General features: G+C 47.8%; 1 protein-coding gene across 3 annotated transcripts in view; it reads right to left on the bottom strand.

The window, feature by feature from the left end:
* LOC135238016 (copine-5) overlaps positions 1–25549 on the bottom strand; it is a 139735-nt gene extending 114186 nt beyond the window's left edge. For 2 of the 3 annotated variants that reach the window (XM_064305643.1, XM_064305645.1), the window contains exon 1: positions 25029–25526. In XM_064305643.1, coding sequence (XP_064161713.1) covers positions 25029–25138 — 110 coding nt within the window. In that variant the 5' untranslated portion in view covers positions 25139–25526. Of the gene's footprint in view, positions 1–25028 lie in introns of all 3 variants that reach the window. The other variant, XM_064305644.1, reaches the window with a different exon arrangement.
* Positions 25550–26185: the final 636 nt, after the last annotated feature.

Below are 26185 nucleotides of genomic sequence, written 5' to 3'. Positions count from 1 at the left end.
TCTGGAGCCAGTTAAAGCACAGTATGACCTCATCAAATATATTTTAAACATTAAAAGCAAAGTTATTTCTTTATATGCAAAGGGGCCAAAAAATTATATTCAGGACACACTCAGACCCACATTTCTGTTAATGCACCGCATGAAAAGTCTCTTGCAGGAGCACTGAAATTGACTGACTATTTGTCCCAGGAATTTGAGCATTACTGAAGGAAAAGAGACGGACAGTTGAATTTCGCCTGTGGCTTAACACAGGGGCTCCTTACCAAAGAAAATAACCACCGAGTCAAAGCTAAATGTTCAGGTTTTGATGAAGGAACAGGTTCTCGCTGTACGTGGTCCATTTTGTTCACCAACAAGTGCTATTCCAGCACAACTGCAGGAGCTCACTGCACGTCCTGACCCCATCATGAATAATACCACACCGCCCGAGCCAATCAGACTGCACGTCCTGACCCCCCCCATCATGAATAATACCACACCGCCTGAGCCAATCAGACTTCACGTCCTGACCCCATCATGAATAATACCACACCGCCTGAGCCAATCAGACTTCACGTCCTGACCCCATCATGAATAATTCCACACCGCCCGAGCCAATCAGACTTCACGTCCTGACCCCATCATGAATAATTCCACACTGCCCGAGCCAATCAGACTGCACGTCCTGACCCCATCATGAATAATTCCACACTGCCCGAGCCAATCAGACTTCACGTCCTGACCCCATCATGAATAATTCCACACTGCCCGAGCCAATCAGACTTCACGTCCTGACCCCATCATGAATAATTCCACACTGCCCGCGCCCAATCAGTGCTGTAATTGCAGCGCAGTCTGATAAAAAGGCTGCCGCTTTGTCTTTAATTATAACTGACAGCACAACTCATCCACAGCCCTTTGTCTTCCACTGATGTGCAGCCAAAGTGCGCATCTATGTGTGCAAGACACAGAGAGAGAGAGAGATGGGAAGAAAGAGTTTCTATGGTTTTTTTTTCAAAAGGAAACTATTATTTGTGAACTCAAGCTGAACCCCCGCTTTCAAAAACCGTTGTAATGTTCGGTTAATATGTTAAAGTAGGAAAGGAAATTGAACTGAGACGGAAGCAACAAGAGAGCTTGTGGGGGGTTGAGGGGGTGAGTGAGTAGGAGGGAGGGAGGGAGGGAGGGAAAGCTGTTGACAGGAAAAGAGGAGGAAAGATTAACACAGATAGACACATCGATTTACCAGGACACCCCTAATGAATACTTAATATCGCATTAACCGTTTAATTGGAACAGTGTAAATCTTCCTATCTCTTTCTCTATCCCTCAATATATATATACACATGTGATTTCAGTGCTAGTTTGTACTTGGCAGGATTGTTTGTTTGCTGAACAGGTTACTCTACGGGGTTGGAGTCCTGATCTATGTGGTCACTTCTGGCACTACGATCTTTACTTCACTCTAGTGTGTTTCTTTTACACCTCTGCACCTTGAACTAATGCACTTGTTGTACGTCGCTCTGGATAAGAGCATCTGCTAAATGCCTGTAATGTAATGTAATGTAATACATACAGTATACAGTATATATATATATATTGTCTTTGTTTTGTACTCCAGCACGGCTAAAGCAATCAAGGAGAATTTCCAGGCCAGGGCCAAAAAAATGGAATATTCTAGAAAGGCCAAGCCAATCACCCATCCGGAATCCAACTGAACACGCATAATTACATTTGAAGGCAAGTTCTCTCTTAGGGTAAATTCACTCAGTGGACTGTTCTGAGAAGGGACCGTCCATTAAAACTCACGCTGGTGCGTTTCCAGTCTACGATGTAAGGTCTTTATGCACCGGGTATCCTGTCCATAAGCATTCCCCCATCCGTATTCAGGATCGCTCTCCCACATCCCTGCAGGATCGCACGCCTTCCGTATCCGTGAGTCACCGTTCGGCAGAGTCACAGAGCCCCGCTTCTTGGCAGATGTGAGGAGAACAGGCATCAGCCTCGGCAGCTCGAATCAGCCGTGATGGAACACCGTGTAATGGCGTCCGCACGCCGCTTCCAGAACACAATTAAACGTTTCGAGCGACGCATTTGTCACCGCACCCCCCCGCGGCCTTACATCCCATACGCCCCCGGGAGGCACCGCGGGCTGCTTCGCTCATCATGACTGCTTTCCGTTTGTCGATGATGTTGTCATTGTCACCGCTGCCCCCTGTCATTAATTAAGACATATCTGCACATATTATGTGGGCAGAACAGCTGAATATATGCAATATGTGAATATATATGAATATATCATCCATAACAAGATCTTCTTGGGGCTCCTGATGGATGTAGTCTCAGAATTTGCACTTTGGTTATTGGGTAGCATGATAAAACTTGCACTAGTGATTTACTGATGTTTCCATGTCTTTAGTTGCAGGCCTGGGTTTTTTGTTTTTTATTTATTCAGCCAGTTCTGGCACAATTTTGCATATTACTCAGGTGGATGTGCTCATGTTTCTCCAATATTTACAAGTCTGGACAAGAGCGTCTGCTAAATTAATGTCATGTAATGTAATGAAACGGCTCGCAAAGCCAAACACACACTTCGGATTGTTTATTCCCGCTGGCCTCCTCCTATAGAGTTATGGCGGAGACTGAACTACGTCCATAAATTAGCACACAGTTAATCACAGAGTTAACTGAGTCCAAAGAGCACTTTGGCTCGACTGCCACTCAAGCCAGGTTAGCACCCCGTGAGCAAGCGGGGCACCGTATAATCACTCAAAAATCTGAACGCGGTGTTCAAATATTATTGGCTGTTTGAACGTTCCCTGGTCCTGAGATCAAAATATTTGAGGACAAACTGGTTTTTCTGTTGTTGTTTTTGTTCCCCTCCTTGCAAACACTGTTTGAAACATCATTCAAATATTATTCGTTTTTTTTAAATCTGTTTTTCAGTCATATTTTCCAGACAGGAAAAGCGGCACAAATTCATTTTCTGAGATTCGGTTATGGCCTGAGCTCTCCTGCATGTAGATTCATAAATACGAAACGCAAACAGGTTCTGCTCAGGGCCGCTGTTATTACCGCCCCGGTCAGGAATAATACTCCATCTCATCTCTTGTCAGTTTTTCTCCGCTCCGTTCTCCGAGGAGCTCTGTCAATCATCGTGGCCAAAGACCAGGAGGGCTTAGTTTTGTAAAGATTTAAAAAGACAACGTGCGGTTTGTACGTGGTGAGCACGCATAGATCATCCAGACATGAGCTCGTCCGCTGGTTTGCCATTCCTGACAGCATTATACACTCAAACACGGAGTTTAATTTTCGTATTTTTGTTTGACTAGAAGCAGATCTGAAAGCATATCTCGGTTATTGGTCAGATACGCATGGTAAAACTGCAACAACTGCTACAACGGCTGCCTTTGCCCAAAGATATTATGTTATTGTAATATTTCATATAATGGTTATGTGGCAAGTTTACAACAAAAAGCCCAGCAATACCTCTAATGGAGAAAGGTTCAACAACTGCCACCCCCCCCCCCGCCCAGCCCCCGTTATTTTATTCTCACCTTCATTACCCTGCATTCTTACAATTATTAATGTGCCAATTTAATACACCAAGGCTTTCATATTAAGTCATCAAGACATCAAGGTGCAAAATGAATAACTGACAGATAAGATGAATTAACAACATTAAATATGTCTCGACTGAGGACAGAGAGTAAAGAAAAATTTCAGTAAAGTCATTTTTTAACAGAATTCTTGCGCTGCATGGAAATGATATCATGAACACTATTCAGCATCACACCCACAGTAGTTATGAACAGGGAGGATGGGACCAAGCACGCATTATTACAGCCCGCTGCAGCACCAGTCATGGCAAACAGCGGGGCCATTAATTATACATCGAGAGACCGTCTCCAGCACACAGGAGCAGAGAGAGACCGTCTCCAGCACACAGGAGCAGAGAGACCGTCTCCAGCACACAGGAGCAGAGAGACCGTCTCCAGCACACGGGAGCAGAGAGACCGTCCCCAGCACACGGGAGCAGAGAGACCGTCTCCAGCACACGGGAGCAGAGAGACCGTCTCCACCACACAGGAGCAGAGAGACCGTCTCCAGCACACGGAGCAGAGAGACCGTCTCCACCACACAGGGAGCAGAGAGACCGTCTCCACACACAGAGCAGGACAGGAGCAGAGAGACCGTCTCCAGCACACAGGAGCAGAGAGACCGTCTCCAGCACACAGGAGCAGAGAGAGACCGTCTCCACACACAGGAGCAGAGAGACGTCTCCAGCACACAGGAGCAGAGAGACCCACCGGACAGAACTCTCCACCACACGGAGCAGAGAGAGACCGTCTCCACACAGGAGCAGAGAGACCGTCTCCAGCACACGGGAGCAGAGAGACCGTCTCCAGCACACGGAGCAGAGAGAGACCGTCTCCATCACACAGGAGCAGAGAGAGACCGTCTCCAGCACACGGGAGCAGAGAGACCGTCTCCAGCACACGGGAGCAGAGAGACCGTCTCCATCACACAGGAGCAGAGAGAGACCGTCTCCAGCACACGGGAGCAGAGAGACCGTCTCCAGCACACAGGAGCAGAGAGACCGTCTCCACCACACGGGAGCAGAGAGAGACCGTCTCCAGCACACAGGAGCAGAGAGAGACCGTCTCCAGCACACGGGAGCAGAGAGACCGTCTCCACCACACAGGAGCAGAGAGACCGTCTCCAGCACACAGGAGCAGAGAGACCGTCTCCAGCACACAGGAGCAGAGAGACCATCTCCAGCACACGGGAGCAGAGAGACCGTCTCCAGCACACGGGAGCAGAGAGAGACCGTCCCCAGAACACGGGAGCAGAGAGACCGTCTCCAGCACACAGGAGCAGAGAGAGACCGTCTCCATCACACAGGAGCAGAGAGAGACCGTCTCCGCAACAGACAGAGAACCGTCCAGCACGGAGCAGAGAGAGACCGTCTCCAGCACACAGGAGCAGAGAGAGACCGTCTCCAGCACACGGGAGCAGAGACCGTCAGCACCGAGCAATAGACTGTCCCACACACGAGCAGAGAGACCATCAGAACGGGAGCAGAGACCGTCTCCAGCACACGGGAGCAGAGAGACCGTCTCCAGCACACGGGAGCAGAGAGACCGTCTCCAGCACACAGGAGCAGAGAGACTGGCCGCATTTCTCAGACAATCCACCCCACCGGTGGCCCGGAATGCAAACGAGTGTCCTTGCCACCCTGGATCTACAGCTAAATCTACCGCCTTCATCCTGGCTGATATGCTCCTAACATAACAACAGAGCACGCTAAAAAAAAAAGGAATATGCTTAGATGCATATCAAAAAGGGTTTGGCAATATTCACCCCCGTACAGTCCAGACTAAAGCCTCACTCAGCCAGTGCAGACCAGCCTGGACTCCCGTGTGATTCTGGGTAATTCACCATCGCATGGTCCAAGGAGAGAGCGTTTCATCCATTCATCCATCCATCCATTATCTATACCTGCTTGTTCCTGGTCAGGGTTACAGGGGGGTGCGGGGCTACCAGCCCATTCATCAAGGTGTTTGCTGTGACGAAGCCAGCACACACAGTGAGTCCCCAGGATCAAGTTTGAAAACAGGAGCAGGGTTGCAGGGAGTGCTGGAGCATATCCCAGCATGCATTGGGTGAGAGGCAGGAAAGAGCTGAATGAAAGGGTGTCTTTCCTGCCTCTCACCCAGTGCACGCTGGTAAAGGCTCCAGCACTCCCTGCAACCCTGCCCCTATTTTCAAACTTGGTCCTGGGGACTCACTTTGTGTGCTGGCTTTGTCACACCTTGATGAATGGGCTGGTAGCCCCATAAGGCCATGCATGACTCCATGAGTCCCTGGGTAGGGAAGGTTCGTGATAAGTGTCACCCAGGGTATGGAAGGTCCAGTTGATGAGTCACCGGTCATGGGAAGTGTCTAGTTTGGATGAAGGCCCCAGTAGGGAAGTTCAGTAGATAGAGTCACCCAGGGTATGGGAAGGTTCAGTTAGGATAGTGTCATTCAGTGCGAACACAGACTGCATGTTAATGCCGCACATGAACGGTCTTCCTCCGATTCCACCCTGCGCAAGATCAGCTGGAGTGAAAAGAAGCAGCTGGCGACAGCGTGTGATTCAGAAGACAACCCCTGGATGGTCTACACTCTCTCAAATCGGCAGCGGGACTCGCGCATGAACGCAGCTGCAGCAGCAGATAATCCGACATGACAAATCAGGGAGGGAATTTTACATGACCAGCCCCACGTTGGGCAACAATTTCTTTTCTTTTTTTCTTTTTTTAATAATGCAGGTTTGGCTCATCGCCTTTTGCTTTGTCATTGAACTCGAACACATTGTTCACAAACGGTTTAGTTCCAGATCCAGGTGTCCACAATTACAGCAGTTAGAGCCCCCAGTGGCTTCATCTGCCCGTCCACAACTGAATACATTTTTTTTTTTTTTTTTAAATGTCGCCTCTTTTTAAATGAGTGATTAGCCATACAGCTCATTACAGACAATGAGAGCATTAGCTGATCTGACTGATTAAAAGTTCTGGGATGTAAATGTTAAATATTTATTCATGACACTCGCAGCCATTTCTGACATGACGTGACCTTTCGTGAGTAAATCACCCATCAGCAGACATCAAGTGTCTAATTAAGAACAATTAAGAGCTCATTAATATTCAGTGGTTGCACTTACGGAAGGAATAAACCGGCAAACACAGGGGTCCCCCCCCCGGATCACGTTTAAGAAGCCACCATCTTAAGCCACATGTTAACAGAGATAGCAAGTGACTCAGGGCCGGATCTGCACCGGTTCTGGTTGGAAGTCAGCACTGCCGGGCAAGAACCGGTGCAGACCCGGTCCGGAGTCGCCTGCTACCTGGGAAGGATCTTCCTCTGTGTTGTGCCAGTACAAGCAGGGCTACTGCCCGCCTGTGCCGGCCTGTGCCCTCCTGGATCAACGGGGGCAGCTGAAAATGGGCACTGATAAACACACAGTCAGCCATTTTAAATCAAGGGGGGGGGGGCATATTTTTGAAAGAGGATTATGTGCATTGTGTGTCATTTATCAGATTCTGTGTTTAGCTACCTCAACATAAAGAGTCGATGTAAATTTCTACTGAGACTAGAATTACCAGATACCAAATAATAATTAAATAAATAATTTAAAATGCCATTTGTTTTAACATTTCAATAGACTCATTATATACTGTATATATATGTATATACATATATATATATATAATACATATTTTGAAAAAAAATGTAAAACAATGCAAACTGGATGCATGTGCACACACCTACACACCTAGCAACAGTCATTTTAATAGATCCTGGTGCTCTGAGAAATAATAAAGCTTCAGAATCTGCTATTTATAAAACGATAATAGCAGAGTCCTATGAGAGCCATTCTGCAGAGTCAACTCAAATATTCATCATGGACAGATTGGTATGGAGAATGTGTTTGCCCATGACAATTATTCCTGAGATAGTACAGTTGCCCTGAACTAATTAATTCGTTATCACGGAGGGCAAAGTAGAGTACCTGAGTTTTAATATCTTCGGTCCTCAGAGTACCGGTAGACTCCCGTCGCTAACCGCTAACAGTAGACCAGCCACAGCTTTTTGTGTAGAGCAGGGTTAGGGTTAGGGTTAGGCCCGGCCCTGTTCCTGGAGATCTACCGTCCTGGAGGTCTACACTCCAACCCTAACAAAGCCACACCTCATTCAACAGCTAGAGATCTACCGTCCTGTAGGTTTTCATTCCAACCCTAACAAAGCTCATCTCATTCAACAACTAGAGATCTACCGTCCTGTAGGTTTTCACTCCAACCCTAACAAAGCTCACCTCATTAAACAACTAGAGATCTACCGTCCTGTAGGTTTTCACTCCAACCCTAACAAAGCTCACCTCATTAAACATCTAGAGATCTACCGTCCTGTAGGTTTTCACTCCGACCCTAACAAAGCTCACCTCATTCAGCTAGAGCGTACGTAGGACAAGGGGAGGGTAGGAGGGGCCAGGCGGTGAAGCCAAGCTGAATCGTAACATTTGAATGTATCATTAAATCGAATTTCAAAACACCATCAGGGAAGTTTAATTTTGCCTTCAAAAGTCTGATATTCCCCATTCCAATGTTTTGCTGGGAGCATGCGCAGTACAAGCTTACTTCTGGGACTTCACAAGCTTAGGTTAGCTTAAGGCATGCCTGCCTGTAGTTAAATATGCATGTCTGTGCTTTGAACAGCTAGGGATCTTGTCGAGTAGCTAATTAGGAGAATCAGGTGTGCCAAATTAGGGTTGGAGTGAAAACCTACAGGACGGTATATCTCCAGGAGCAGGGTTGGGCAGCTCTGGCGTAAAAGGCTGTGGTCAGGATTTAGCCTGAGTAGACTGATCTGGGATCAGGTTGGGGAGCCCTGGCGTAAAGGTTGTGGTCAGGATTTAGCCTGAGTAGGCTGATCTGGGATCAGCTTTGGGGGCAGAAAGCACCTGGACTCGGGTCCTGGTCTACAGCTCTTCCACTGTGGCACTGCACGAAGAATGAAGATGAGATTTCAGTCATTTCAAGGTAGGCCAGAGTGTCCCAGCATGCAACACTCTCTTAAAGTTACAGTCCACCAACAGGGTTTTAGTTTTAGGGTGCCACAAAGAATACTTTAAATATCTATAGAAGTTTGAATTTTCTGGCTTCATGGTGGCTTGTGGATGGGAAATACTGTTAGAACACCTCCTAAACAGCAGAGGCAGTGCAGCTGCATATAAACTAATTATTCTTATTATCAGATGGAGCAATATCCAGTGGTAAGTAAATAAATACTGGCACAGTATGTAAGCTGATATTTATGCTCGGAATAGGAAATAAATTATGTAAAATTAATTGGCTCATCTGGAAAGTTGCTGTACAAACTGCTTTTTGGTGCAACGTGACACATTTTCTTGTTCTAGACCACAAATCCCAGACATCTCAATACCACTTTATTAAGGCAGTGTATGTAAGGCAGCAGATTGTCATAAACTGTTAAATATGCAAAATATCCTTCATTGCACATAAAACTGTCAGGCCCAATTAAAAGTACACACTAAAACAGAAAAAAAAAAATCTTTAAAAGCACAGAAATTATCCTTTCAAACACCAGGCTCAAGAGGGCCTTCAGACGACAGATGTGCGTACGAGAGTTAGGCCTTTATTTCTCTGCTCGAAATGCAAATTGATTTGTACAATAAGCTTTTCATGGGCAGCACTGCTGCATGGCGGTTTGGGAAATGGGCTTGTAACGCAAAAGATTGCGGGTTCAATTCCCAGCTTGGGGCACTACAGTTGTCCCTGTGAACACCTGCTTCCGTAAAACATCCGGCTGGACAGAACTGATTGTAAGTAAATACCTTTACGCTGTGGTTCACGTTCATGCCAGTCCTCTACGGAACTCTGTGCCAGGCTGAATGTGCAGCACAAGCGTGTGAACGTCATTAGCAGAACGCGCGGAGCAGTGCACACACACGCAGCCTTCATCTGAATATAACACCTTCACGGTTTGTTTGGGAGACTGCGCCCACACTCGTGTACCTCAGACGCATTCCCTCTCCGAGGCTATTTCGGTCGGCTGCTCTCGCTGCGTTGGCTGGGCACTCTGATCGAAGGAAGGACAGGCTGGCTTGTACATTCCAAACCATTTGACACTGACGTTTTAATTAGCTGCCAGGGACGGGCCTTGGCTTTGCCGCGTGCGGAGCAAGCTATCGTAGGCATCGGCTTTAAAACAGGCATTAGAATGTGCATGTTGAAACTAAGATTGATTAAGAAGCTACAATGGGTACAGCAGTGCCTGTCTACCCATCGTAGAATGATGTTTATTTCCTTGGTATATGGTCTTGTTCATGCGGACTGACTGTACAAAGCGAACAACCGAGGTTTTCAGGTTGAGTTAGCTGCCTAGGGTAGAGTATAACACCTATGTGAAAAGTATAAGCAATTTCAGCACAACCCTGGCAGCCATTTTGAAAAAAAAGAGTGAAATAAAAGGTGTCATTTTTTATTCAGTCCAGCAGAAATTAGGCCTTTTCTTCCCCAGAATGATACTATAGTTAAAAACTAAACAACCGGAAATTTCAGCAAGCTCTAAAAATCTGGCCTTTACCGTTGCAATTATTCTAGAGATTAACGGCTAAAGTTCTGCTCCACGCAGTAAAGCGGCTCGGTTGTCTTGGTACCTCTTAGCTAATCACCATGTCGACCACTTTCCCGCTCAAATGCATTTCTGTCAGCGGGTTGGTCAATCCTGCCTTCTTTCTGCATAGTAATCCTTAAGCAATTGATTTTTTAAAGGTACAGTACAGAACTAATATCCGAGTTCAGGCGCACTGTTTAAAAAAAAAAAAACATTATTCTCATCACTTTTGACTTATGACAATCACTAATTTACAAAAGTCTACAGCACATTTTCCATACACGTGTTCTGGAGTTCTCAAGACTGCCACCTGTTGCATAGAAGGACCAGCTGTAGAGCCCCTAGACCCCCCCACCTCAAGCTGGTGGGGGATGTTCTTTCCCTCTGCTGACCTGTTTAATTACACAGCCCAGCTCAGCCCAGCCCAGTTCAGCCTAGCTCAGCTCAGTTCAGCCTAGCTCAGCTCAGCTCAGCCCAGCTCAGCTCAGCTCAGCTCAGCCCAGTTCAGCCCAGCTCAGCCCGAGAGCTCAGCCTAGCTCAGCTCAGCTCAGCCCAGCTCAGCTCAGCCCAGCCCAGCCCAGCTCAGCCTAGCCCAGCTCAGCTCAGCCCAGCCCAGCCCAGTTCAGCCTAGCTCAGCTCAGTTCAGCCTAGCTCAGCTCAGCTCAGCCCAGCTCAGCTCAGCTCAGCCCAGCCCAGTTCAGCCCAGCTCAGCCCAGTTCAGCCTAGCTCAGCCCAGTTCAGCCCAGCTCAGCCCAGCTCAGTTCAGCCTAGCTCAGCCCAGCTCAGCTCAGCTCAGCTCAGCTCAGCCCAGCTCAGCTCAGCCCAGTTCAGCCTAGCTCAGCCCAGTTCAGCCCAGCTCAGCCCAGCTCAGTTCAGCCTAGCTCAGCCCAGCTCAGCTCAGCTCAGCCCAGCTCAGTTCAGCTCAGCTCAGCTCAGCCCAGCCCAGCTCAGCCCAGCCCAGCCCAGCCCAGCTCAGCCCAGCTCAGCCCGAGAGCTCAGCTCAGCCCAGCCCAGCCCAGTTCAGCCTAGCTCAGCCCAGCTCAGCTCCGCCCAGTTCAGCCTAGCTCAGCTCAATTCAGCCTAGCTCAGCTCAGTCCAGCCCAGCTCAGCTCAGCTCAGCTCAGCCTAGCTCAGCTCAGCCTAGCTCAGCCCAGCTCAGCCCAGCTCAGTTCAGCTCAGCTCAGCTCTGTGCCCCCCCCCGACTCTGTGCCCCCCCTGACTCTGTGCCCGCTGAGCCGTACCCCCCCACTCCGTGCCTGCCGGGCCACCCCGCTGATGCCCCACGCGCGGGTAAATGAGCCGCCAGCAGCCTGCTGAGGCGGGACGAGGCAGGCGCGAATTAATGCACAGGAACGGCCTAACTGCAGAGCCCGCCACAGCCCAGAGCTCCCAGAAACCCACTGAGCCGTTCCCTCCTCACTCTCCCCCTCTCCCCCTCCTCACTCTCCCTCTCCCTCATTACTCTCTCTCTCTCCCTCTCTCCCTCCTCTCTCTCCCTCTCTCCCTCTTTCCCTCCTCACTCTCCCTCTCTCCCTCTTTCCCTCCTCTCTCTCCCTCTCCCTCTCTTTCTCTTTCCCTCCTCACTCTCCCTCTCCCTCTGATCTGCCTCCTCTTCCCCTCACATCACACTGTCACTTCCACTCTCCTTCCCTCTCTCGCTCTCCCTCTCCCTCTTTCTCTCTCCCTCTCTTCCTCTCACTCTCCATCTCTCTCGCTCTCTCGCTCTCCCTCTCTCTCCATTCCTCGCTCATGCTCTCCCCCTCTCTCCCTCTCTACTACTTTCTCCCTCTCTCTCAATCTCTCTCTTTCTCTCCCTCTCTCATCACCCTATCTATTTTTCTCTCCCTCTCCATCTTTCTTTCTCTCTCCCATATCACCCTCTCTATTTCTCTATCCCTCTTCATCCTTCTTTCTCTCCCTCTCCATCATCACCCTCTCTATTTCTGTCTCCCTCTCGGTCTCCCTCTCCCTCATCACCCTCTCTATTTCTTTCTCTCCCTCTCCATCTCTCTCTTCTTCTCTCATTATCCTCTCACCTCCAACCTCAGGAACCAATCAGCTCACCCAGGCATGTATCACATGACACACGTTCTAGTTCAGACCAGACAGAGCAGCGCCGGTGCTGGTGCTGCCGTTTTTAAAGAGCCGTCTGAAGGCCTGCAGCGCTTGCTGTGATCGCAGCGCTGGAGCCAGCCCACTCACGCGTACCCAGCACGGTCTGTTAGCCCATTCTGCCCTGAACCATCAGTGCCTCCTCTGTGGTCCTGCCCATCACTGCATTCAGTACCAATCAGACTTCTTCAGGCCCTCCAACTAATCAGAATCGTCCTTACATTATGACCTCACAGAGCGCACACCAGCCTCTATGCCCAGTGGTTCTGTACACACCATCTCCTGCATTGTGACCACGGTCCCTTATAATAAACAGGACCCGCTATCGTATCACAGTATCAGAGCAGAAGCCACACAAGCTCTCCAGGTGTGAACAGGTGTGAACACACACAGGTGTGAACACAGAGTAGCCACACTGTAAACATGTCAAACACAAAGTCAGGGACCGGGGAGCAGGTGGCCCTGAACCTTTACATTCAAACTGACAAACATCCTGAACCAGGACCGTTTCCTCACAAATATCAAAATGCAGCACGTACCAATCACATTTAAGAGGGAGGCATCCACTCCTTATTCATCTAATGCAGTGCCTTTTTGTAAAGAAACAAGGCTCCATTAAATCATTTTATAATAATTATGGGGATTAGAGATTAGTTGTCATTTAAAACATTTTTTTTTTTTAATTTCAAATAAATTATGTAACGCGCAGCACAATGCTAACGACGCGCTGATAAAAACGGAAACTAAGCACTTAACCTGTGAGCCGCGTTTGAACGCGTGTGGGTAATAATTAAGCCAGCCGCTGATTGAAGCAGCGATTTAATTGGCTCCCTGCGGACGGGAGGTTCGAACCAGCGACAGGTCGGGAGAAGCACCTGCACAGGAGCCGGAAGAGAGGCGTTTTTTAGACACAGACAGGCACTCTGAACAAACAGAAAGGGACAGAACTGGAGCAGTGCGCGGGACGGCTGGAGGGACAGAACTGGAGCAGTGCGCGGGAAGGCTGAAGATTCGGCAGAGGTAAAGACGCGCGTCGGTCTCTGGCCCCGTTTCCGGAACCTCCACCCCCCCCCCGCCTCCGGACAAATTCCTTCTGCATGGCGAGACATGTCCCTGACACTGTCCATCACCCTGTCTGCCTGCCCAAATTTAGATGTGACTGGCAGATGTGTGCAGGCCTCTCCCAGTACCCCCCTCCGTCAGGACTGCACCCATCCCCAGCCCCCCACCCCACACACACACACTCACATACTCACAAACACACACTCACATACTCACAAACACACACTCACATACTCACGCACACATACACACACACACACACACACACACACTCACGCACACATACACAGACACACACACACTTACAAACACACACACACACACATACAAACACACACACACACTTACAAACACTATCGCACACATACAAACACATACACACGCTTACAAACACACAACACACACACACACACTTACGGACATTCACGCACACATACAAACACACACATACACACACGTAAAGACACTCACACTCTCACACACACACCCACTCTCACACCCTCTCTCTCTGTGCAATCGGCTATGCTTCCCACAGTGGAAACAGAGACGCCAGCAGTACTCTGCCATCACACTTGTGCTTCACACTCTCAAAGCCAACAGCATCAGCATCTTCCCCCCCACCCAACAATACAGCCAGGATGTGCATCACAATAAACTGCTTCACCATAAATTGAATCCTTTTGAAGCACGTGCGATAAAACAGAATTCATGTTCAAAGTGTGGTCTCAGGGGAAGCAGGGCTCTGAAGTGCTGCAGTTCTGGGTGGCAGATCCATACGTTGGAATGTTATGCATTCTTAACGTCGGTGTTCAAGGTTCACACGCCGCTCAGCACATGCCTCTGCGTGATGTCACCTCACGCCTCATAAGGCCTGTCTGAATCCCTACGGCGCTCAGAAAAACTAATATCCTTTGTTTTGGCTGCGCTGGGATAAATTATGCTCCAGTTGTTTTCCATCAGGCGGCTTGAGGAGGCAGTTAACTGGAGAAGGCCGCGCTGAATTAAGCTGGAACGAGCACGGCTGGACGGACAGCAGGCCGGCGATATTGCCCCGGTCCGCTCAAACTGAATTAAAATGGCTCTCTGCTCTCTCTCTCTCTGCCCCACAGCTGGAGACAGCGGGTGTAATTCCACAGCAAGACACTCCCCCCCACCCCCCGATACTGAAACAACCCACTCTAAACCAAACCCCCCACACCCCGCGCTACTGCTGCAGAAACTACCCCCCTGCTGATGCTGCTGCTGCAACTACCCCCCCTGCTCCTGTAACTATCCCCCCTGCTGCTCCTGTAACTACCCCACCCGCCCCGCTGATGGCGGTGCCACAGGCGTGTGGAGACCCTGATTACAGAATCACTCACATAAAAAAGCAGTAAAGTGAGGAAGATAAACACAGGAAAAAAGGACGTGGACCTTTCCCCGAGAGTCACATGGTCCATAACTACGACGCGGCTGATAGGTCAGAAGGTGACTGCGTTCTGTAAGGAGCTCGCGGGAGCCAATGAGGACGTGCGTCAGGGCAGTTTGCTCCCAGACCGTTTAATCTGATCCTGGGGGGTGGCCGTGCGCTCTGAATACAGGAGGGCGAGAACGTCCATTTATTCCCAAATTACGCAAAGCAGGTCTCTGACTGATTTACCCAAGCCTAATTATCACACTGCCCCCTTCAGTCCCAGTGATTTATTGCAAGTGATTCACAAGTGCACAAGCAAACTAAATCAGAATAATAAATTCAGAATCATAATTGCCGTAATTGGGAGCAGCCTGAAGGGCGGACTCGATGCGAGAGCTGAGGAGAGTGGAACTCGGCGTGGCCAGGCAGACGCAGAAAACGCAGCGGGAGAGAAACTGCTCAAATATTTACAGCTCCTAAGCTCCGGCGTTCCCAGAGCTTCAGCCTGCGCTGGGCACGCGGATCGAACTCCAATCTGCGCAGAGCCCTGTGATTGACACCGGCCGGCTTCGGCAAACACCGCAATTATGAGGCGTAAGTCAAGAGAGCAGACCCGGAATATCAATCCCCCCCCCCCCGGGCCGCTGGGATTAGGCTGCAGCGACCGTGCGGCGGGCCCTACGCGCGGCTACAGAGCATGAAGCTCCGCAGATTACACTACATTACACTACACTACACTACACTACACTACACTACACTACACTACACTACACTGCATTACACTACATTACACTGCATTACACTGCATTACACTACATTACATTACACTACACTACACAACATTACACATTACATTACACTACATTACACAACATTACATTACACTACATTACATTACACTACATTACACTGTATTACACTACACTACATTACACAACATTACACTACACTACATTACATTACATTACCTTACATTACATTATACTACATTACATTACACTACACTACAGTACACTACATTACATTACATTACACTGTATTACACTACATTACACTACACTACACTACACTGCACTACAGTACACTACACTACATTACACTACACTACACTACATTACACTACACAACATTACATTACACTACATTACATTACACTACATTACACTACACAACATTACATTACATTACATTACACTACACTACATTACACTACATTACATTACACTACACTACACTACACTACATTACATTGCAGGCGTTTAGCAGACGCTCTTATCCAGAGCGACCTACACAGCATTCTACTTAGCATTTACATTGCATCCATTTATACAGCTGGATATATACTGAAGCAATGCAGGTTAAGTGCCTTGCTCTAGGGTACAATGACAGTGCCCCACCCGGGAATTGAACCTGTGACCTGCCATACTCAGATACGTACTGATGAGAGGGACGTCCTTACCTTTGCTCTGTGTGTGTGCATGTGCGAAAATTAAAGTCCAGAGTGCAGATTATGAGCATTATGACCTCACTATGCGGCACCATTCAACCAGCAAGGACCGTTTTCCTTCAAAAGAAATCCCCCCTTTCCAAACGGTCTTGCTGAAGACTTTTTTAAAATTCTTTTTCCCATTTTTCTCTACTAGTTTGGAATGTGTGTGTGAGAGAGAAAGAGAGAGAGAAAGAGAGAGACAGAGATAGAGAACCAGAGACAGAAAGAAAGAGAGAGAGAGAGAGAGAGAATTCCCAACTTTTCAGCACCCCAGCCATCCATGTTCTTAACACCCTTTGATGTGAAATGTGGTGGACCCATGTGCTCTACTACTTCAATGGATCCCCAGATCTGGATCTACTGTACAACCTCAACAGATGAGTCGGGTATTACCGGCATATTATGCATGACCACGGTGGGATCCAGATCCATGTGGAGATCAGACTCGTCTCTAGCTCTCTCCAGGGGAGAGCAGAACCCCCCCCCACCCCCCCCCCCCCCCCCAGCTCTCCCTCACCAGCAGCATAATGATACGTTCAAAGAGCAGAGACATCTCCTGACAAAGAATTGACTGGGTACTGACTCACCACAGTTGACAGAGTTATTAATGATTGGAGCAGCGACTGTCACCAAATTACAATAATTATCTATAATGGGGCTTCCGTTGTCCTCCGCGGGACAAAACCAGAGACAGGCGATTGACTATCGAATTGTCTTTGGGAACAAACAAAAAAAAAAAAAGTCCAGATTTGTCCCCGGGTACACTGTGGCATTTCAGCGGGCGGTTTGCACGGTCCCGGCGGCGCTGGTGACATGCTGGGGGGTGTTTTTTTGGCGAGCCCCAACGCCGTGCTCTCTTGTGGGAAAGGGTGAAAAAGCTTTTCTCGCCGGGAGCCAGGTGTGGCGAACATCTGCACATTCGGCCGGATTCAGAGTTTTTTTACCTCGCCTTCCTCATCGGCTCGAGGGGAGCAAATGCGTTTCCCTGTTACAGGAACCCTTTCAGTCTTTTTAGGGTCAGGTTTTTTTTTTTTTTTTTTTCTAATACAATTATCATTCAATATTCATATCTGATCAGAGACCAAAATAATTTCTTCAAAAATGTCAATAAGAGTATGAAAATTAATCCCATGGACACGCACAGTGAATCACTGGCCCTTCAGCAACCCCAGGGCCCACCCCAGGGGCCACACCCCAAGTCCCACCCCAGGGGCCCACCCCAGGGGCCACACCCCAAGGCCCACCCCAGGGCCCCTTCAGTAAAACCACCGTCACATTTCAGCTTTGAGGCCCTTGAGAATTCTGAGTTACTACCCCACTCTCAGATTTCCTCCACCCCCCCATTGCCCCCCAAGCCCTCCCCAGGCTCCCTTCCATCCACTCTCCATTTACTTTGGCCCTGATCTCAGTTCCTCTCCCTATCTCTCATTTCCTCCCTCCCTCTTCCCTCTCTCCCTCTCTGCCTCCCTCTCTCCTCCCCTCCCTCCCTCCCTTTCTTTCTCCCTCTCTCAGCCTCTCTCCCTCTATCCTCCCCTCCCTCCCTCCCTCCCTCCCTCCTCCCTCTCTCTCCCTCTCTCAGCCTCCCTCCCTCCCTCCCTCCTCTCTCTCTCCCTCTCAGCCTCCCTCCCTCTCTCCTCCCTCCCTCCCTCCCTGCCTCCCTCTCTCCTCCCTCCCCCTCCCTCCCTCTCTCTCTCCTTCTGAGGCTCTTGTAAAACGTTTGCATTATTAAAGCAGTTCTTGCCTCAGAAGACTTTCACTGGACTCCCCCGGTCCAGCAAGATGTCTGACCTCTGCAAGGGGTAAAGAGGAGAGCATCCGAGCGGGTAAAGGACTAAAGGAAAGCAGAGCCGGAATGGCGGCCTCCCACAGGCACAATGCATCGATGTAAAGGGAATTAGAGCCAGAATGGTGGACTCCAAAAGCCACGATGCACCTACAAAAAGGACTGCAGTGCCAAAATGGCGGCATGCCAAAGGCACAATGCACTGAAGTAAAGGAAAGCAGAGCCCGAATGGTGGCCTTCCACAGGCACAATGCAAGCGACGACCCACATCTTCAGCCTTGGCCTCCTAAGCAGTGACTCAGACTCTTCGAGCAGAGAAAAGCAGTCTTGAGCACGAAGCTGCAGTGCTTTTACCGACAGATTAAAGGAGTCTCGTTCAGTCACCCCAGAGCGAACGGGAGGGAGACTCCCGCAGCTGTGCACAGGTCAGGAGCCATTAGCGTGAAGCACCTCTCCACCACACACAAGCACGGAAACCACTAGGCCTCTGAGGCCAAGGAGCCGAGAGGATGTGTGAATCTGTGACATCATCACTCTGATCTGAATGTACCCAGAAACGGCACTCCCTCGTTCCATTTAGACAGGGGTACTGTGACATCATCACTCTGATCTGAATGTACCCAGAAACGGCACTCCCTCGTTCCATTTAGACAGGGGTACTGTGACATCATCACTCTGATCTGAATGTACCCAGAAACGGCACTCCCTCGTTCCATTAAAACAGGGATACTGTGACATCATCACTCTGATCTGAATGTACCCAGAAACGGCACTCCCTCGTTCCACTAAGACAGGGAGTTACTGATGCTGAATTCGACAAGTTCGTCTGTACAACCGGGACAAATTTTGAAACCCTCCCGCAGCCAAACCACTCATCTCTACCTGTAAGTGGGGCCCCTGTGGATTTGTTTTTTTTCTTCTTTTGAGGGAGTGCAGGGAGTTTGGATTGGGTCTCAGTGGGAGCGGATCGCTACACCTGGTTTCTCCAGGTAAAACAAGCACAGTTCAAGGACTCAGACTGGGTGAAATATAAGCTCTGTTATTGATATGGACACCCAGGATGTGCAATATTATGAGTTTACATGATGGAGAGATAAGACCACTCAAAACACTTTGAGCTCAAGATAAACATACTCTCTCTCTCTCCCTCACACACACACACACGCACGCACACATTTGCATGCACACACAGACATGCACTCATGCACGCGCTCGCATACAGACATATACATGTGAACGCGCACACACACACAAACGCACATTACACATTACAGCAATCACAAAAAATGAAAATCTCTTTATAGACTCACTGTATAAAAAACTCCACCCCATACGCCATATGTTGCATGTGCATAAACAGACTCCCACACACACAACTAAAAGTCATCTTTTCTGCAAAGGATTGCACTGGAGCACCATCAGTATAATTATATTTCCATAAATCAAGCAGACCCCTCAGTGATTTGCAGTCGCCTAACGGCGAGAGGTGTTGGACCCTAATACGATCAGCCAAGCAGAACACGCCCGAAATCACAGCAAGGCTGATCATTGGCCAACAGCTTGCACTGGAAACCACACTGCTCTCACTACACTAATGCTGACAATAACACACACACAACAACAACAATGCTGACACACGTGATCACACTCACTCATACAAACACACACTCACACAAACACACACACACACACACACAACAATAATGCTGTCACACATGAGCACACTCACACAAACACACACACACACAACAATAATGCTGTCACACATGAGCACACTCACACAAACACACACACACCCACACACACACACAACAATAATGCTGACACACATGATCACACTCACACAAACACACACTCACACACAAACACACACACACACACACACACAAACGCACAGGCGCACTCACACACTCCTGTTTGAGCGTGAATGCGTTTGCGTGTGGTGTGTGTGCCTTTGTTTGAGCGCATGTTTGTGCGCATGTGTGTGTGGTGTGCGTGCAGTTTATCCTTAAGTGGCAGCTTCAGCTGAGGAACTCACACATTCTGATAAATTCAAAGCGTACACTTTGCACACAACTTTGTCCTAATCACTTAAACCGGAGAAGCGCTCATTATATAACCATTCGTTACGGCCTGAGTGATCTCACTTATTAGCACCTTCTGCATCTTTCAGCCGGAGAGGGATCTGAGCCAACCGGTCTGGAGCGAACGGCCGCGGAAAATAGGATTTCTCACGCCCGCCCGCGATTGGCTGCAGCCCCCGGCTGGAACGCTATTTTCTCTTCATCACTAACGGCCCTTGAAGGGGACCGAGCTGAAAAAGGTGAATTTGCTCTTGGAGGTCTCCCTATATGGGACATTAATATAACTGCCATGAAATATGAAGCAGCGCTTAACCATAATATAAATGTGTGGATCAGAGGTCCCTTCATTTTAATCTCTTTAAGTCAGTGAAAACTTCCAACAGGTTTCGGAATGGCTGTAGCAAAACAAACGGTTTTTAAAGAAAGACACAGGAAGAAAATCAATGCAAGTTGCTCCAGTTAATGGTATGCTATCCAAATGGCCATATATAATTAAAGAAAATGTAAAATATCTCCAGTGTTATTTATTGCATCTCCTAACTACACATTTTTTTACAAAACTGGCACGTCGCCTTAAAATAGCCCAGCCAGGAACTTTTAGAGTCAAACATTATTTACACCTAAACACAGCTTTCCACCTTCTTCCCAAAAGACCACACCTGACAGGGCCAGCTCTAGACATTCTGTCATGGCGTGCCAAACAAGCTCGAGTCATTTCCCCAGCAGACAGGGATCATGTATTATTACAGGAATTATGGACACAAAGGCAGCGGAAAAGAAACTGAAGATAAAGCGGAAAGAGGGAAAACCGCGCTTCACATCCCGAGCGTGCCGTGATCAGGGGGCCGTTCCTGCGATTAGCCAATAAAGTTTTTTTTTTTTCCTTTGGAAATATAAAATAATTGGATGTCATCAACTAGCACTGTGCCAACAGCATATGATTGGCATTTGCGGAGGCGAGTAATTGAGGTTATGAGCTGGCCATCACGGTCACATGACTTAAACCCTCTTGACAGTCTTCCCAGAGTCTGCCAAATTGGCACCAAGGTTTATGAGCAGCGCGACCAGCATGCGCTGGAAGGCCAGGCTGCAGTAATTCCACACAATGATGAATTATTCAGCGGGAACTCCTCCAGACCTGGTCGGACAGCATACCAAGAAGGTGCGAAACTGTCATGAAGCTCGATCAGGACGTGAGGACACACAGTCTCTCTATCTTATTCCCCGAGTTTGTATGCCATGTGTTTCAACCTCTGAAATATGCCTTACATCCTTTACCATTAATTAAATATTTCTCTGTTACAATGCATTCCATATCACCTGCAGTTAACTACTGCACTTAGAAACAAGCAGAGCTGTAATAGTTTATACTCTTTCTTCTTGTGATCTATCATAGCAAAGATTTAGACAACAATAATAAGAAGAATAATACTAATATAATAATGATAATAATAATAATAATAAGTAATCTGCATGAAATTATACAATGCATGCAGTGATTCGCAGTACTGTAAAAGCCTTAAAATCAGAAAACGCATGGATGACTCTCATGGACTCGGACCGAATCTTGACTGTGCCGACCGTGGCCAGGAGCTCCAGAGCGATGTGCAGTCGCTGATTGCATCACCCAGGGAGCGAGACGGTTCCTTCAGATAGGGTTCAACAAGTACCGCTATCTAGCGACCCCTGCTGGTCAATTGGGGGACGCGCAGACTGCAGGGAGAGCCACTGTGGTCCTCGTCTCAGCTTGGGCTTAGCTGTGGTGCGCAGTGTGAGAAGAAGCAGCTGGTGGCACCACATGTTTCAGCAGAAAAGAGCGGACGTCTGCACTCTCCTGAATCAGCGGGGGGGGGGGCCATGTACGTGGCTGTGCTTGGAGACGATTGGCCGTTCCAGCGTGAGGTGAGAATTGGATGGGCTCAGCCCCACGTTGGCCACCAAATTTACAGGAAAAAAAAAAAGAACTACTCAGGGATTGACATCCCCTTATTGTTATGGTGAGGAGTTCCATAACTCTGGTGCACAGGAACAGGAAGCTCCGCATTTAAATTCACCGGGAGGAATGAGAAGTAATAAATGACTCACTGTTTGCAGAGCAGACAGCTGAAGCAGTCATTAATGTACTCTACATAGGTGCTGAACCATCAAAGGGCTTTCAAACCAATAGCAGAACTTTAAAATGAATTCTAAAAGACACAGGTAGTCAGCGCAGAGAAGGTGGAACAGGTGATGTGCGGGTGTTTCTTCACACCTGTTAATGAGCAGGCAGTGGAGTTCTGAATCACCTGGAGCAACTCAACCGATCTTTTTTTAGGGAGATCTTTACAGTAAACTAGTCTGCTTGCAACAAAGGCCTGCGTTCATTTCTCTGCAGCGGGAACAGATGATAGAGGTCTCGTGTTGGCTACGTTTCTCAAATGGTAAAAAAAAAAAAAAGAAAAAAAGCAAAAGCTATCTCAGTAACATTGTAAAGGTCCAACACAAATTTCAGATCAGAGTCAAAATCAGCCCTAAATATCGTGCTTGAGATGCGCTGGGCAGATCTGAGAGATTTAGCCAGCTCTCAGTCTTCTCTTTCTCTCTGAGCGCTAATAAGGCGCTCGAGTCTTATCTCCATTTAATCCTAAGAAGCTGTTTGACATCCGGGATTTAACTCTCGAGAGACAGTGGATAAGCCCATTCAGAGCTGTCTGTCGGATCAGCAAGGCCCTGCCCAGGTTAAAGCGTTAGCCCGTCCGCTAACCCTTAACCCAGCATGTAAGGCGGTCATGATCAGCGGTGTCGAAGGCTGCACTGAGGGGGATGTAATACCGGGACAGAGCACCGCCAAGCTTCCGCATTCATGAGCAGGGACTCGGCCACTTTCAGCAAAAGCTGCATCAGTGCTGAGGAGGAATCTGAAGCCTGACCGGGATTATCGGGGAGCTCATTGGAGCTCGTAGAAGTTAGGAGGTGAGGGGGGGGGGATCAGGTACAACTTTCTCAAGAGCCTTCAAAAGAAATGGAAGTTTGGAAATCGGAACGGTATTTGTTCAAAATGTCTGGACTGGAGCTTGGCAAAGAGATTACACTAGGGCTGCCAAACCCAGTTCCTGGAGATCTGCTGTCCTGTTCATCTTCATTTCAACCCCAATTTGGCACGCCTGATTCTACTAATTAGCAGCTCAACGCAGATCTCTAGCTGTTGGACAAGGTACGCCTCGTTCGGGTTTGACTGAATGCCTACAGGACGGGTGATCTCCAGGAACAGGGTTGGGCAGCCCCAGATTACCCCGCAGCTCATTCGAAATGAGAGGGAACAGCTTCTGGGGCCGAAGAGTAATTGATAATGGCCTCGCTGTCTGGAAAAACAGAGTTAAGAAAAACTCCTTTAACAGTCTAGCAGGCACAACAGTATAACAGAGAGGAGGGTTTAATGTGCTTTATTGTGTTCCTGAGCTCTTAAGCAGCTATAAAGGCTTAAAGGATTCAAACGCTCCACTGATCTGAGAAGTGATCACTATATCTTGCATTGAGAGTGAGTGTCAGTAATTGTTCCTTTAAAAATTAGGCAAACTTTTCATAATATTCCTCAATGGTGAAAATTCCCATGGAGGGGGGGGGGGGGGGGAGAGAGAGGGGGGGGGATTAACAACACAAAAATTAAACACACAATTTTCTATTGAGACAGTCCTCTGGAAAAGTAGGCTGCTAAGGATTGCCCTTGCATCCCCAGCAGCCTTATTACATTAAGCCCTGCGTTAATTACCCATGGGCTCGTACAGCTGGTTACAGCCACATTTATAACGCATTACAAGTGTCTCATAAGGGAGTTATGTTTACATGCAGTTATGCGGCATTATACGCGTATCTTCGAAAAAATGTTTTTATCCTAGTGATTTCTTTCTTTCACTGTTGGCGCACTTGACTGTACAATATAGCCCCGCAATTCGGGAAATAACACAATTGCGCATGTGCAAATATGCCAATAAAATTAAAAAACAAAAACAAAAAAAAATTCTAGTAGCTACACTTATATATGATGACGGCCATACAGAAACAGAGGCCTGGTTAAAAACTATTGCATTAACTGTAGCATTAATTATGCATTAACGCCCCAGGCGTTCTGGAATGCCACCGCCTAAGAATTGGCTCATTGAGACAGATGGTGAGCCCTGCCCTGGGAAAACGTTCACCGCAAGCTCTTACTTTAGTTTCCACATACCTCCACGCGTATAATTATGCGCCAGACTTATTTACACGTTTATCTTAATTTTATACTTCGACAACACAACAGGCAAACGTCAATAGAAATCCGACTTCGTCATACGCGCGCACAAAACGGATATAATGAAGTCGCCTTTATCGCGCGCTGATACACGAACAACCACATGCTCGCCAGGGAGCACTGATGCTTAAAAAAAATTAGAAAATGCGCGTTTTTCACGCTCTTGTAAATGTGAGCCCAACCAAAACAAAATTTTATAAATAACGTCCATTTTCTAGACTACATGTACCTTGAGAAAAGGAAACCAATTCAGTTTGTAATTCAAAACCAAGGTGGAGTGTAATGCCTATAAAAAGACTAAATGAAATCAACACGCTGTCTCATAAGAGAAGACCTTTGTGTGCCATATCTCATCACCTATAGAATGCATATTGTGACAAGGATTTAGAAAACAAGCGCCCTCGTCCCCACCCAAATCCAATCAGTTCAACTTCTAAATCTCCGCGTGGAATTAAACACCAGACCAGTTTTGCGACATGACGGTCGCATGACAACACGTCGTATTTACTCAAATAGATGTGTAATTAGTTATTTAAGTGCGTCTTATAGTCTAGTTAGGTTTGATCTGTAATCAATACAAACATATTGTGGGATACTGTGAATCCGGTCCACGTAACACAGGGCAATCGATCCGTAATCCATCAGTAAGTGGACCCGGGTCGCCGCCTTTTGCTTACCTGCAGGAGACCGTTATTTCTACTTTGGTGGCCGGGATATTGCCAGTGAACGGATCGAACTCGTAGACTGAAGACGTGTCTTCCAGTTTGTCCATAACGTCTCCCTCCATGGGCGCCCGCGTCTCAGGGCAGCTCCGTGACTCGCACAGCCTGGCGCCGTTTCAGCTCCTCGCGCAGAGATCCACGAGGTGGACGCCCTCGTTCCTTCCAGAGAGAGCGCGGTCGAATACGATGATGATAAACAATGAATGAAACGGATGACAGTCCCACCCAAAAGTACTCTTCGAAACGGCTGGGAAGGAAAAGAAGAGGTATTATTTGGGACTGTTAAGACCCAGCAGAAGTACAAATGTGAGGCGAGTTGTAGCTCATTAAACGGTCTCAGTGACCTGCTCTCTCGGCGCTAGGCACTTTGCCGTGCTCGCGTAAAGAAATTTCTCTTCTCGCTCTGAATTGTCTCGGGAGTAAAAGCTGAGAACTCCTCCTCCTGCTGATGCTTCTTGCATTCTGTTACATGCGGGCGAATCCTGACCGTGGCAGAGCCGCGTCTCTATTGGTTAGCGTGAATCATTGATCAATCTCCCTAAAAAAACAGGTGCATAATCTATAAGGCGTATCGCTCGTTTACCATGAGAACACGATTAGTTGGTACTTCCGTACTTGTTTATCCGTTCATTCGTTAATTCCTTGATGAGTTTTATTATTTGTTTGTTTGGCAAATCGCTATTCCGCACATCTGTTCAACAATATATATATATATATATATATATATATATATATATATATATATATATATAATTCCCGGCACCTAACTCCAAGGTGCGAAATTAAAATGTTTCAGTCACTTTTGTCACTGAGAGCCTAACTAATGTTAACGACAAACTATGCAGCATTAAATGAACAAACTTGTAATTACCGAATTCTGGTCACTTTATCACTTGTAACTCTTTTTGCAAACGATGGAGTGGATTATGGTAAAATATTGTAACAGCTATCAAATTATATTCCATTTTTAGTTTCAAAATTAAGGAAACGCCAAAATACCCTTAGTATCCAAAACGACACGTGTATGGTAAATATTACATTCGAATTTTTGTCGGCATTTAGCCTCTTAAATAAATTGATTGATTTTTTTTTTTTTTTTTGGGGGTGGGGGG

The sequence above is a fragment of the Anguilla rostrata genome, chromosome 13, assembly GCF_018555375.3.
Source record: "Anguilla rostrata isolate EN2019 chromosome 13, ASM1855537v3, whole genome shotgun sequence".
Taxonomy (NCBI): Eukaryota; Metazoa; Chordata; class Actinopteri; order Anguilliformes; family Anguillidae; genus Anguilla; species Anguilla rostrata.
This window is presented reverse-complemented; position numbering and strand designations above follow the sequence as displayed.